Source organism: Typopeltis vanoorti, chromosome 6 (assembly GCF_054136105.1).
Source record: "Typopeltis vanoorti isolate ZY-2024b chromosome 6, IOZ_Tvanoo_1.0, whole genome shotgun sequence".
Lineage (NCBI taxonomy): Eukaryota > Metazoa > Arthropoda > Arachnida > Uropygi > Thelyphonidae > Typopeltis > Typopeltis vanoorti.
This window is the reverse complement of record NC_143554.1, coordinates 15,056,369-15,070,989: the sequence shown is the minus strand read 5'-3', so window position 1 is coordinate 15,070,989 and position 14,621 is coordinate 15,056,369. Positions and strand designations below refer to the sequence as shown.

The 14,621-nt window shown below is 35.5% G+C and overlaps 1 protein-coding gene across 1 annotated transcript in view; it reads right to left on the bottom strand.

Moving 5' to 3' along the window:
• Nucleotides 1-14,621, bottom strand: part of Vps13D (vacuolar protein sorting 13D) — a 1,260,195-nt gene that overhangs the window by 960,342 nt on the left and 285,232 nt on the right. The window contains exon 21 of the mRNA XM_090393926.1: nucleotides 7,918-8,063. Coding sequence (XP_090250052.1) covers nucleotides 7,918-8,063 — 146 coding nt within the window. The remainder of the gene's footprint in view (nucleotides 1-7,917; nucleotides 8,064-14,621) is intronic.

Genomic DNA, 14,621 nt, shown 5'->3' with positions numbered 1-14,621 from the left:
TGCAGTATCTACATATATGTAAAATTATAACAGATGCTTTTACAGCAGTAGAAAAATAGGCAAAAAGAGATTATTATACAATATGCATGGATGAAAATAAAGTTAGCAATGCAGTATAAACAGAATTTAGCAATACATATAAACAGAATTACTAGAAGGTACACAAAGAGACAAGATGTCTTATAGCAATACATGACTAGTCGAAAAATAAACTAGTAAATAAAATGCATATACAAAATTTGAGTTAAACAATGAAATATTCATATAAACAAAATTACTGCAGAGGTTTCAGCAGTACATAAATAGATAACAGTACAGGCTAACATATGCATATACAAAACAAGTCAAGGAAAGCAGTATCTACACATAGCAAAATTACAACAAATGTTAATACTAATATATAAAGAATCAGAAAGGAATTATTACACAGCATATATGCATCGAAATTAAATTTAGCATTGTGGTATTTATATATAAACAAAATTACAAAAGGGTGACACAAATATACAAGATCAAAGCCTACAGTAATATATAATTGGTTGGTCAAAATTTACACTAATGAATAATATGTATGTATGAAAGTTAAGTTAGGCAATAGAGTATTTGCATATAAACAAATTTACAGTCAAATGTGTTTGTACAAATTAATTCTTTCTAAAAAATTAAAAACATCACCAATCTGCCTGAGTCTGCTAGCATTTCCCTGAGTGTATATGGCTTGGTTAGATAGGTGAAATTTTCATTCCTCTCTCGTGTAAATTGTTGACACTCTACCAGAATATGATAAATAGTGAGATGTGTGTTGTATTTTTCATATATGGGATGGTCATCAGCTCTCAGTAAATAAGAATGCATAAGGTGATTGTGACCTATGCGAAGCCTTGCAAGAACAACCTCCTCCCTTGTCTTTGTACATTGACTAGAATGCTAGTGCTAAATTTCAGTTTTAATGTCATATAATTTGTTTGTCGGTGTTTCCTGCCATGTTGACTCCCACTGAGCAATTAGCTTTGATCTTATTAGCTGTCTGCAGTCTGTATATGGAACTGTCAAATAGTATGTGGAGAAAGTATGGGCTGATTTAGCAGCTGCATCTGCAGCCTCATTTCCCTTAATTCCGATGTGGCTGGGAATCCAGCAGAACTGAACATCAAAATTAAGGATTTTCATTTTGTGAAACACGTGTAGCACCTCATAAAGTACTGGATGTGGATTACACATAAGAGAAGAGATAGCCTGTAAAGAGCTCAATGAGTCTGTGTAAATTATACACTTTTGGTAGCAGTTTTCTTTTATATGCACAAGTGCAAGCTGAATGGCATGTAACTCTGCTGTATAATTACTGCAATCTGGCAGGGTCTGATTTGAGATAATAATGTCAGGAAACACAGCAGCACAGCCAACAGAGGTATTAGTTCTTGAACCATAAGTATAGATGGGTAAAAAATCAGTGTGTGCTGCTCTGTGTGCATTAAACAATTGCAGGTAGATGGATGATGGAGTATAAGATTTCTGTAGCTGACAAAGTGAGAGGTTGCAGGATGGTGTGCAAACCTGCCATGGAGGGATGCTGTTACGTTTCTAATGTTGTCAACATTTATACCAACAGCTCGCACAGTTTCTTTAACACGCATATCAAAAGGATGTATAACAGTTTGACATTTGTGATATTGAGCTTACCAATGCAGAGAGAAGATACTAGTCCATGTAGGATGATCTGGGAGAGATTTTATTTTTAGGGCATAATTAATAGATAACTGTTTCTGTCGAAGTGATAGAGCTGGTTCATTTGTTTCAACATAAAGACTTTCAGTGGGTGATGTGCGAAAGGCACCAGTAGCTACCCATATACCCTGATGATGGATGGAATATAACCATCGTATGTTACTCTGTCTTGCAGAACCAGAGAATTGGGACCCATAATCCAGCTTTGAACATACAAGTGCACGATAAAGATGGGGCAATAAAGCTCAATCAGCACCCCACTCGGTAGAGGATAGAATGCGAAGGAGGTTCAAAGTTTTTTTTGCACTTTTCTCTTAGTTGACGAATGTGTGCTAGAAATGTAAGTTTTCTGTCAAAGATGAGTCCCAAGAACTTGGTTTCTGTAGCTAATGGAATAACAGTATGTCCCATTCTTAATTTAGGATCTGGGTGATGAGTCCGTTTTCGACAGAAGTGTACACAGACACTTTGTTCTATTGAAAACCTAAACCCATTATTAAGAGCCCGCAGAGAGACATGATCAATGGTTTGCTGAAGTTGTCTTTCAATTACCCTCATGTTACGTGAGTGACAGTAAATTGTGAAGTCATCAACATATAGAGCATTGTCTACAGTGGGAGGAAGCTGTTCAATGATTGAGTTAATTTTAATAGCAAAAAGGGTCACACTTAAGACCATATCATCAAGAACAGGATGTTCCCCAAGGAACATCCTGTTCCTGATGATATGGTCGAGATAGCATACTTCTCACTCTGACTTGGTAAGTTCGCCTGGACAGGAACTTTTTAATAAATACAGGGAGGTGTCCTTTGAGACCTAGGTTATAGAGATTTTTTAATATGCCATATCTCCAGGCTGTGTCATAAGCTTTTGCATGTCAAAGAAAACTGAAATCAGATGTTCTCGCTTTAGAAATGCATCTCTTATTGAACGATGTCTTGGAAACCACACTGTGTACTGAAGAGAAGACTGCTGCTTTCTAAATACCAGAGGTCTAGCATTAACCATTTTCTCTAATATCTTACAAAGACAGCCGTTCAGAGCAATGGGTTGATAATTATTTGCTTGTGTTAGATCTTTTCCTGGTTTTAGGATAGCAATGACAATTGACTTACGCTAAGAATTTGGAAACTCTTGCTCTGCAAGTATTCTATTGTATAATAAGAGAAAAAGATCAATAGAAGATGAAGGTAGATGTTTTATCATTTCATAATGGATGTCATCAGGCCCTACTGCACCAGGGTGAGATTGTAGAAGAGCTCTTTTTAGTTCGTCCTTAACAAATGGCTGATTATATGGCTGAAGAATGTTGGTAGAAAAATTAAGCCTTTGTTTCTCTTGCTGCTCTTTCAGTATTAAAAATTCAGGAGAATATGAAGCTGTTGCTGAGATTCTAGCAAAAGTTTCTCCCAAAGTGTCTGAAATAGCTTTGGGATCAGCAATAACACTTCCATTATGTTCTAAGGTAAACTATGTGTACTATATCTGCCTCTCATTTTCCAGATTTTATCCCATACAATTTTTGGACTGGTCATTTGATTAATTGATGTAGTAAATTGGATCCATGATTGTTTTTGACTCTGACGTCTCACATAATGTGCTTTGGCTCGAGCACTCTTGAAAGCTATTAAGTATGATGTGGTGGGGTATCTACGAAATATGCCCCATGCTCTGTGTTGATATCTTTTTTGGCTGTCTGACATTCTGGGTTCCACCAAGGCTTTGAATAGAATGGAAACTGAGATGATGTTTTCAGGATGGAGGCTGCTGCTGCCTGGATAATGCACTCTGTTATATACTTGACCGTTTCATTGATAGGTGTTTGACTGATAGTATCAGCATTAAATTTTGCAAGATGAGAAAAATTATTCCAATCAATCTGGTCCATTTTCCATATAGGTATTCATGTGGGTGAACATGGTTCTTGTGAGGACATTGTGCATATAACAGGGAAGTGATCGCTTCCGTATATGTTCTCTTCAACGTCCCATGTGACCAGTGGAAGAATGGAAGGGAAACAGATTGTAAGATCAATTGCAGAATATGAACAGGCAGGCATATGAAAGAACGTATAAACTTTATTATTTAAAAGGGAGAGGTTATTATTATCAAGGACGCTTTCAATGATTGAATCTCGTCTGTTAACGTTGGCACTTCCCCACAAAGTATTGTGACCATTAAAGTTACCAATCAAAAGTATGGATTCAGGCAGTTGCAAGATAAGATTGTCAAGATCAATTTCATTTAACTCAGCACTCGGTGGTAAATAAATTGAACATACTGTAACAAGAAATCCCAGAGAGAGTCGAATCGCTACTGCTTCCAGAGTAGTATTAAGCTCGACATGGTGGAAAGGAATATGACTGCTCACTAGGATAGCTACTCCTCCATTAGCAGGATCACCTCCAGTTCTACCCTTACATACAACAGTGAAATTCCTAAAGGTATGTTTCCTGTAGACAAAAACAAAAAGATTTGTGTTTCTGCAACAACATCTTGATATCATCGATATTCTGACGAATCCCACAACAGTTGCATTGTAAAAATTTTCCTATTGTTTTGATTTTATTGACTTGTCTGGTTTTCGGAAGGTTGAGAACTTGCCTATGTCAGATTTATATTTATCCATTGTTTTAGGGAAGTATGGATGGCCAGTGTCCATCTCTTCCTCTGGTAGTGTTCAAAACATCAAATGCGTTAGGGTCAGTTGGTAGGTTTAGTTTACTTTCAGTGGGTACCAAAAGTATCTATTTTTTCTGAGTGTCTGGTGGTTTATCTTTGAGTGATATCTCTGCTATAATTTTTTGACAGGTGAGTTTTCATTGACTAGGACCATTTTTGAAGTTTTCTCTGGAATAAGGGAATAGGTCTTGTGATTAATACACTCAACAGAGAAGCACTTGCGATCATCAAGCTCAGGTATGGTGAAATTATCAGATGGTGGAACAGACATATATGTTTGAGTTGCTGTTGGCCAGCTTTCTTTTTGCATCCTGATATGTTATGCTTTGTTCTGTTTTAATTTTTTGTATATCTTTTTCATCTTTCCATTTCAGACATGCATGAGAGTAAGCTGGATGATCTCCCTGATAGTTTGCACATTTAGCTTTTTTTTGCACAGCAAGATTTTTAATCATATTCTTCACTACCACATCAGGCACAGGTAGTAGAACCACGACAGATAGTTTGGGCATGTCCATATCTCTGACATTTAAAGCGGGTTAGGGATGTACATTCTAACAGCTGAGATTCCCTGCTTTTACAGATGTTGGAGGCCTAGGTGTATTAAAAGTAAGGATGATGTTCTTGGTTGAAACCAGGTGACCATCCCTATGTATCAGGATGCACCTCACACCCGTCACTCCTTGATCTTTAAGCTCTGAACATATCTCCTCATCAGGAACATCAAGGAGATTCCATTCTGATATCACTCTTCTACTGGAATTGAGTGTTCTATGAGGTGTTACTGCGATTTGTATTCCACCTATTGTCGTTGCTCTCAGTAGTTTCTCGGGATGCTGCTGACAAAGTGCTCACGAGGATATCACCAGAACGCAATTTATTAACAGTTTTGGGAGGTCCTGCCAATCCTCCTAAACCTTTTTGAATAAAGAAGGGTGACATTTTTCCAACTGGTTTTTCACCTGTTGCATGAATGATTAAAAAGGTTGGTACATTTATGTTAGTGTCAGATATCTTTTGTTTCTTGCTTCTGTTTCCATATGCTGTATATATTGTATCAGCTTGGTTGGGACTTTTTTAGGGTCTCTGAAACATTTGAGGATGAAGGATTCATGCTCAAAGAGTTCGGCACCAGAGCTCCCCACTCATCACGGAGCCACACATGGACGCCCACTACTCAACAAGCAAAGACTGCACTCAGGAGTGGAACGCCACGGCTACCCTGGATGCTATACTGGCACTACAGCAGGTCTAGGATCCTGACCCCAGACTATGGGGGTGAGAGACTTACTGTAACAATTGACCCTTGTAGGCAAGCCCACTAGCCAATTGATCCTTGCTGGGCCATCCAGGATAGCCCGTCTTGCCAAAGTAGTGCAAGACTACCAGGATCCCCCTTTCCAGATGTCCACGGGTCACACCGCACGGCAAACATGACGCAGGGCGTTGGATGGTGGTCTGGAAAAAATATAGTGAAAAAGGCTCAGGAGAAGCAGAGCCAAGAATACGGGAAATAAAGCAAAGAAAAACAGGAAGAATGAAAATGGCCAGTACCATCACTGGGGGGTCCCCTCCACCATGAATAGGTGCCCCACATAGAGGGGGGGGGTAGTAAATGACAAAGTTCTCTTAAGGAGAAAGCATACGGCCAGTGGTGGTGGTGTACCACAGTGATAGTTTAAATGATTTGAGAGGAATATCCGTTTCCTGACAATCATGAACTACAGAGGACAACATTTAATAACTGTGATGTATTGATTCTACAAGATAGTTTACTAGAAGTTTGGGCAAAGAATGAACGGTTGCCAGTTTAATGTTGTAAACAACAAGGTTATGCACTACTGGGATGAAAAGAATACAAGCTGTGTATTACATACACAAAAATGAACTGCAATAAATGGATTTGAGAATGATGGTGGATAGCATATTCAATTTGAGAGGATATACTGCAAAAGTGGACAAAATAGCTTAATGGATCAATCAGATGTTAAGACATAAATAAGGCAAAGGCCCTGATATGACACAACCATATCTGAGCTACTCTGAACACATCTGGTAGCCTGGGTTTCTTGGAGATGTGGTGGAGAGGATCCACAGGTAAGCAATTAAAATTGCGAACAGTGTGTGGAGTGTGCTCGCTATGAGGAGAGACTGAAAGTTTGTGTTTTACAAAGTTTGTTGAATAGGAAGGGATATGATAGAAACATATGTGCTACAAAAGGAGAGAGGGGTTTTCATTGGGTAGAAAAAAAAAAATTTGGATAATGACAATCCCCCCCCTCCACTCAACTTGCAGATCAACCCTCTCCCAGTTCCATATCCTAAGAAAATACAGTCGTGTTGAATGGAAGAGCCTTTAGGATTTCTATGGATCTTATATGCAAGGTCTGATTATTGTTTCCACTCTTCTGATCTAAGCATGACCTTCTCCATCCAAAGCAGACTTTGTAAGAGAGAAATGTTTAATGCTAGATGGGCAGCCTGTTCATTATAAGGGATATATAACTCATCCATGAAACTATTGTCCAATTGCACTCACCATAATTGAAGATAATGGAAGAGATCATTAAAGGGAAACCAATTCAATACTTGGAGATCTGTCAATTAATTAGTGATCACCAGTATCAATTCTGCCTCTCTTAGTCCACAGAGATCGCCTAGTTAACCTTACTGGCCTTTGGAAACAAGCAATACAGAAGTTTGGTGATACTCATGTGGTCACTCAATATTTTCAAAACATTTCAATGAGGCTAACACTGTGACCCTCTTACCAAGCTACCATTTTTTGATCTCCCTCCTTCTCTTTGCAACTCGACTGCAAATTCCTCTGATCATTTACTGCATGTCATGGCAGATTGTTTCTTCTCATTCCATATTTCCATTTCACATTTTGATGGAGTACCCCAGGGTTCTTGGCTTTCATCCACACCCTTCTTCCTATACATCAGTATAGGAGGAAGGATGTGCCCTAGTTTTTTTGATGATGGTATGCTACACTACTATTCTTCATTCAAAGCCTTGTAGTGTTCAAATAATTCAATCTTTAAGATCTACAGCCAATGCCTTAAATAATGATGTCATCAATTTCAAGTGGAATGAAGATAATCTAACAAACTTCAATGCTATTCAAGCATAATCCTGTCTTATTTCTCTAAATGGAAGATTTTGTTTCATTCTCCCTCACTTAACAATCTGATAGTCAACCAAGATCAGTTTTCTCTTCTCAGGTAGACTTTCATGTCTCGCCTATTATGGCACTAGCACCTCATGTCCATAGCCTCTTCAGCATCCAATAACCAGTGTATATTTCCTAATCTGAAATATCAATTTCAGATTAGGAAATCAAATAAATTATCATATGTTGTTGTGTTTCATATTATATTTGAAGGAAGAAGTATTATCAGGAACAATTAGTGAAGATTAACAGAATAAATCCAATAATTAAACTGGAGTCCCAAATAACTTAGAATCAAGATTTTGTTTCAAAGAAAATTCAACTCAAAAACATACCTGTGGTTATTAGTGATATTATCATAATTCAAATCTTGTGAAACCATCTTGTCATTACAGCTAAATAAAGTCTTTACAGGCGTTCCAGGAGATGAATGAATTACAGGTGTAGTCAAGATATTTAAACAACTTTGAAGGGCTTGTACCTATTATTAAATATAATTTAAATTCACTAATCTACTTCATGTTAAAGTAAAGCAAGTTCAATAATACAAATTAAAAATTTTAAATAGTTAAAAGCTGCATGAGTATGAAAAGTCACTATTTCATATTTTAATTGTAACTTATAGAGAAGGATAATTTTTAACAGTACTGCTGACAGCAGCAAGGTGACAGAAGCAGGCAAAATACTTGAGTTACTGCGTGGCCACTTTGCAAGAGTCTACCATCAACGTAAAGTTGGTTGGATGATTAGGAGTATATTGCTGTAAGGTTAGCAAGGTTCATACTGTGTCAAAACAAAGGTTACAGCTATACTCAAGTAATAATAAACAGTAATAAACAGATAAAATAGAAATAAGATGCTGTGTACATACAGTAAATTTTAAAAAATTTAGTAAAGTGAAGCATATAATTGCATGAAGTTAAAAAGTTTATGCAATTATCTGAGTCTGATAAGATCTACCAGAGTGTATAAGGAATAGTCAGAGTATTAAAAAAAAAAAAAATCGTTCCTTTCTTGAGTGGGGTGCTGACACTCCACCAGAACAACACAAATGGTGAGATGCACATTGCACTGTTTTCACACATAGGTGGGTCATAAACCTTCATTAAATACTAATGTCTAAGTTGACCGTAACCTATGCAAAGACTAGCAAGAACAACTTCCTCTCTGCTGTTCCTCTGCTATCTTAACTGCCAATGCTTAATTTTAGACTTCATCTCATGTCGTTTATTTGTCAGTGTTTCCTGCCATTGGGTTATTTGCAGGTATAACATAAACTGATCATCTGGAAATAGAAGTTAAGGAATTGGAAGTAGTTAGGATGCTGCAGAATTTCAAAGCAAATACGACCATGGAATTGGATGGGATATCACCTCATGTATTACAAGAATGTGCAAAGGAATTGGCAATGCCTCTGACTTGGCTGTTTAACTAAGTCTCAAGTTTGATAAAGTCCCAGAGGAATGGACAGAGTCTGAGATAGTACATTAATTACCAACCAACATCTCAGAAGTAGCAGAGAGGCAGTAAAGGTATTCAAAGACATTCATGAATGGGTGGATAAAAATATGATACTCTATATGTGGGGGGGGCATGGCTTTGTGAATAGTAGGTGATACATTAGTAATATTCTCACATTTAATAACAAAGTGATGGCTGACTTGGAAGAAGGGAATGGCTGCATGATGATACTGCTAGATTTTGCAAAGGCATTTGAGAGATACCACTTTGTGCAAGACAGTTCCCCATTTCTGACAGAGTTCCATTTCATGGAAAACTTTATTACACAAATTGGAAGAAATGGGGGATAGATATCAAGGTTGTAATATGAATATAATATGAATCTTCAATTCTGAAGAGCAGAATTCAGGAGAAAGCAGGTGAATACAGGAAATGATTTGAAGGTACACATTTAGTTGTTTTTGAATGAAAACTTGGGTAGTGCACTAGTTAATCAAGGCAATAATAGATAGCTCACAGGATGATTTAATGTGGAAAAGTATAGTTATGCAGTTTAGAATGAAAATATTATAAGATGCACACTACACTGATAGAACTGCACTCCAGGAAACAGATATAAGAAGCCAGGGATTTATGTTCAAAAAACATATTGAAAAGGTGTCCAAGGTAGCTCATAGGATTATGAGGTACCTTTTTGATAAACAACACACTAACAGGCAGAAATAAGAAAGTTATTCCTCTTTATAAGACTTTGATATGGCTGCATCTGGCCATACAGTGCAGACGTCTGGTCACTTGGGGTTATTTGGAATGAGGAAGTAGCAGAGGATGAGGGAGGGGATCCAGAGGCAAGTAATCAAGATAGTGAGTGGCCTGCAGAATGCTTCTTATGATAATCTGTGGGTTTGTAGGTTGCAGAAGAGTTGGTTGATATGTATAAACATGGGAATATAATAGAAATGTTTATGTTACTAAATAGGTTTCATTGATGCATATGAAACTTTTAGAACTCGCAAGAGGAAATCATTTCTGCAAACTGAATTAAGAGTGTGGTTTGTAAGGGTATGACATTTAGTGTTATTGCTTGGTGAGTGATGAATACAAATGGGTTGTCATAATCTGCGGTGGGTAAGTGAGTAACTTCAAGATGAGATATTATATTGTGAGGGTCTCTGGACTCCATGGAAATTACCATACAATAACAACAATAATTAATAATAATTAACAATAAAGTGCAAGCCAAAATGTATAAAAAATATCTGCACTCTGAATATGAAAGGCAAGCTACCTGAAAGTGAATTCCTCATTGTAGACTTTATTTAGAAATGGCAATGGTCTTTGACAAAGATTTTAATAAAGAAATGAAAGCACAAAGTTGAATGCTCTTTAAACTTTCATTTCATTTTTTCTTTGTGTTTATTACTATAGCACAGCAGCTGTAGGCCTAACCCACTAGTATTTTTGTCAAGTGCATGTGTTTTTCTGATTTGTCTGTTTTTTTGGAGATACTTTATATTGGTTTTGAAGAGGAAATGAAAAACTCTAACACCTCTAAGGTGCAGCTAACTCATGTGTAGTTAAAAACTTATACTCCGTGCATTCTAGACAACTCAAACTGACTAAATGGTCTCTGATTGAATATCTAGTTCATCAACACCTTCATTATAGAAATACTGTAATTTAACTTCATTTTTGCAAATCACTGGAGATTCATGAGATCTGCCCAACTGGACTTTTTGTCCAATATTCATTACAACCTATAACCATAATTTGAATCAGTCTACTGCTGACCATGAAATCTAGAGACACAATCGTGCACAAAAAACACTTCTGAAGCTTCAAACTTATGTGAATACAATAGAACTTTTATTTGAACCTGATGTGGATATTATGGTTCAAGAAAGTGATGAACAAAAAGTTAGCCATATCTCATTCAACCATTCAAACCTATATAAAGTATAATTTGTAAATACAGAAATGGCAGAATGGACATGACATCATTCTATGCAATATGTACATATACTGATGATTCCAAAAAAAAAAATCAATGTATCAAAAATTCTATATGCATCCTGAAGAGAAATAAATAATACTATGATAGTACTATATAAAATTAAGAACTATGCATTATTTTAAGTTTACATTTAAGTTTGCATTATTAATAGCTTCAATTGACTTATGATAATTACCATCAAACTGTCATCTAAATTAATCAGTTATCAGGTAGCCAATGAGGTCAAATTGCATCAAATATATAGGTCAAACATTTCAGTTCTTCTAAAGCAAGAGCAACTGCATCAATTCATCTATAACTTGGTTACCATCATCGTCATCTTATTAATCTTTTTTCCTAGCTTATTAATTTTTCTTTTAATCTTGCATACAGAGTAAGATTGAGTAGTCTTTTTTGATGGCATTCTCTCGACATGCCCGTACCATTGAAATTGTCTTCTTTTGATCTTTTCTATTAATGAATCTGTATATTTTAGGTCTTGTCTTATATCTCGACATCAAAGGTTTTGCTAAGCTTTCCTTGCCTATTCAGTTTACTTACTTACTGTCATCTTCCATCGGGGACGGGTTGAGTCTTCCGTGTTTCCACAACAACCTCTAGGAGTCTTGGTTTCTTGCGTGGCTGGTGAGCTATCTATATGTTTGTAATTCAGAGTTCACCTTTATTGATGTTATTCATTTAGTTCTTGGTCTTCCTTTTTTCTTTTAATCTTGCATACAGAGCAAGGTTGCATAGTCTTTTTCATGGCATTTTCTCAACATGTCCATACCATTGAAGCTGTCTTCTTTTGATCTTTTCTATTAATGAGTCTGTATATTTTAGGTCTTGTCTTACAGTTTCATTTGTTTTCTTTTCTGTCCATTTTGTTTTATTTATTTTTCTGAGACATTTCATCTCAAAAGCCTCCAATTTTCGTATCTCTGTCTTCTTGAGTGTCCTAGTTTCTGAAGCATATAGCACAACAGATATAATTGCATTATATAATTTTATTTTTAGAGGTTTGGAGATTTTATTATTTTTCCAGATTTTCCCTAGCTTATTAAATGATGACCATGCAGTCATATTCTATATTTAATAGTGGTCATGGTATCTAGGTGTTCTGTTATTACTGTTACTAAATAGCTGAATTGTTATACCTGTTCAATTGTTGATCCATTCAAGTTGAAGTTTAGTTTTTCTTTGTTTTTTCCAATTATCAAGATTTTTGTTTTGTCTGTATTTATGGTCATGCTGTATTCTTCAGCTGTATTGTTTAGTTTGGTTATTAGGTTCACTATTTTTTCTTTTGTGTCTGCTATCATTATAATGTCATCTGTGTATTTTATGTTATTAAAGTTATAACCATTTAGGTTGACCCCTTTTTATAGTTAACCAAGCCTTGGAAGGAGTTCCGAGGCTTGGTTAACTATATCCTCTAGGTAGATGTTAAAAAGGTATGGGTAGATGGGACATCCTTGGGCTACTCCTTTACTGATGTTTATTTTATCTGTTGTTATACTATTGAATTTAAGTATTGGTTCTGTGAGACTATAATATTTTTCTAAGATGTTTAGGGTATCTTCATTGATTTTCTAATGTTTGTATTATGAAGATCTGATCCAATGTGGAGCGATTCTTTCTGAAGTCTGCCTGTTCTTCACTAAGAATGATCTCATATGTGCTCTTTATTCTGTTCTATAATGCTCTTGTAAATATTTTGAAAGGATCGCTGAGTAATGTGATTGATCTGTAGTTTTTACAATTTTTCTCATCACTTTTCTTGTAAATTGGTATGATAATTCCTGTTCTTCAATCTTCTGGTATTTCTCCTGATTTAATGATTTTGTTGAAAAGTGTGGTAAGGAATTTTAAAGTTGTTTGCTTTCCTTCTGTCCAGAGTTCTGATGAAATGTGATCTATCCCTGGTGTTTTGTCAGGTTTCATTTGCTTTAGAGCATTCCAAACTTCCGATGGAAGGATGATTAAAGCATCATATCTTGAGTTAGTGTGGAGCTTTGTTATTAGGTAGTTATTGCTTTCATTTCTTAAAGATTTCTTAGTAATGTTCCATGCATATTGCTTTTATTGCATTTGAATTTCCTGTTTCCTCACCCTGATGGTTGATCATTGTTAGAGATAATGGTGAAAAGTTTTTTTGTAATTTCTTTGTGTTATGTAATGTTTTTGAGTTATGGTGTTTATATTCCTCATTGCATTTTTCTGCTTTTTTGTTTAGCCAGTTTTCTTTAGCCTGTCTGCAAAGTTTATCAATTTCATTTTTGAGTTGTTTGTATTTCTTCTTGATTTCTTCTGAGGGAGGTCTGTTTATTTTTGTTTTTAGTTTTCTTTTTTCTTCACATTTTTCTAAACTTTCAGAAGTTATCCACTTATTATTGGATCTCTTATAAATTACTAAAGTTTCTCTTGCCAAGTTAATTAATATTTCTTTCCTTGTTTTCCAAAGGTTTTCAGTTCATCTGTTTGAGTTCTATTTATTTCTTCAATTTTCCTAATGTCTAAATCTTATTTGGTTATTTTTTAACTTTTCCATGGGGAGTTTGTCAATTCTATTTCTTTTATAGTTGACTTTGAATTTTATCTGCATTGTTGCAGAGAGGAGTTCATGATCTGTATCCAGATCTAGGCTTTTAAGCATTCTTACGTTTTTGATTGAGGTTTATTCTAGGATATAATCTATACAATTTTGTATTTCTCTATCTGGTGAGGTCCAGGTGTATTTAAAACTAGGTCTATGGTAAAATATCGTGTTTGAGATGACAAGGTTGTTTTCTTTGCTAGAAATTGAGCATAGTTTCTCCCCTTTCATTTTCGGTTCTAATTCCAAATTTCCCCATTACATCTTTTAGCTCTTCTCGGAAAGTTTTGAGAACTTTCTGATCTTAGCATTGAAATCTCTGATTATGAGTAATATATCTCTGGAGTTTTTATTATCTATTTCTTTTTGGAGATCGTTGTAGAATAGTTCGATGTCTTCTTCACTGACTTGTGTCCGGTGAGTAAATCTGGATAACCTTTATGTGTTGTCCTTTTTCTTTGGCCTTTAGTCTAATTCCTATTATTCTAGACGAGATAGGCTTAATATCCGTTATGCTTGCAGAAAGATTTTGTTTTATTAGGATTGCAACTCCTTCTCTCTCTTCTTCTATTCAGTTTAAGTGACTATATCCATATAAGATTAGCTCTCCACATTCAATCTTGAATGCTAAAAATGAAGAGGCTAGCAATTTAAATTATAATTTAAATTGCTTTTTTTAAATGAATTTAAAATATAACTCTGTCACTGATGCAATTTGTTTTCACTCACCTGATCATTCTCATATCTGTAGTCTCTAGTCTGTAATCACCTATTTGATTTCCAACCTAATCCAACTCTCGGATTCATAAGATAAAATAGCTGTAAACACTGTCTTGTATAACTATTATTTAGTGTTTTGCCTAATTTTTCTATAATTTCATATACTAGATTCAACTTCCTCTTCATCATATTAACTTTGCTTATTCTCTTATCATTTCCAAATTGCAACCATCACTATGAATTGTGCCTAAATAACTGAAATGTTTTAT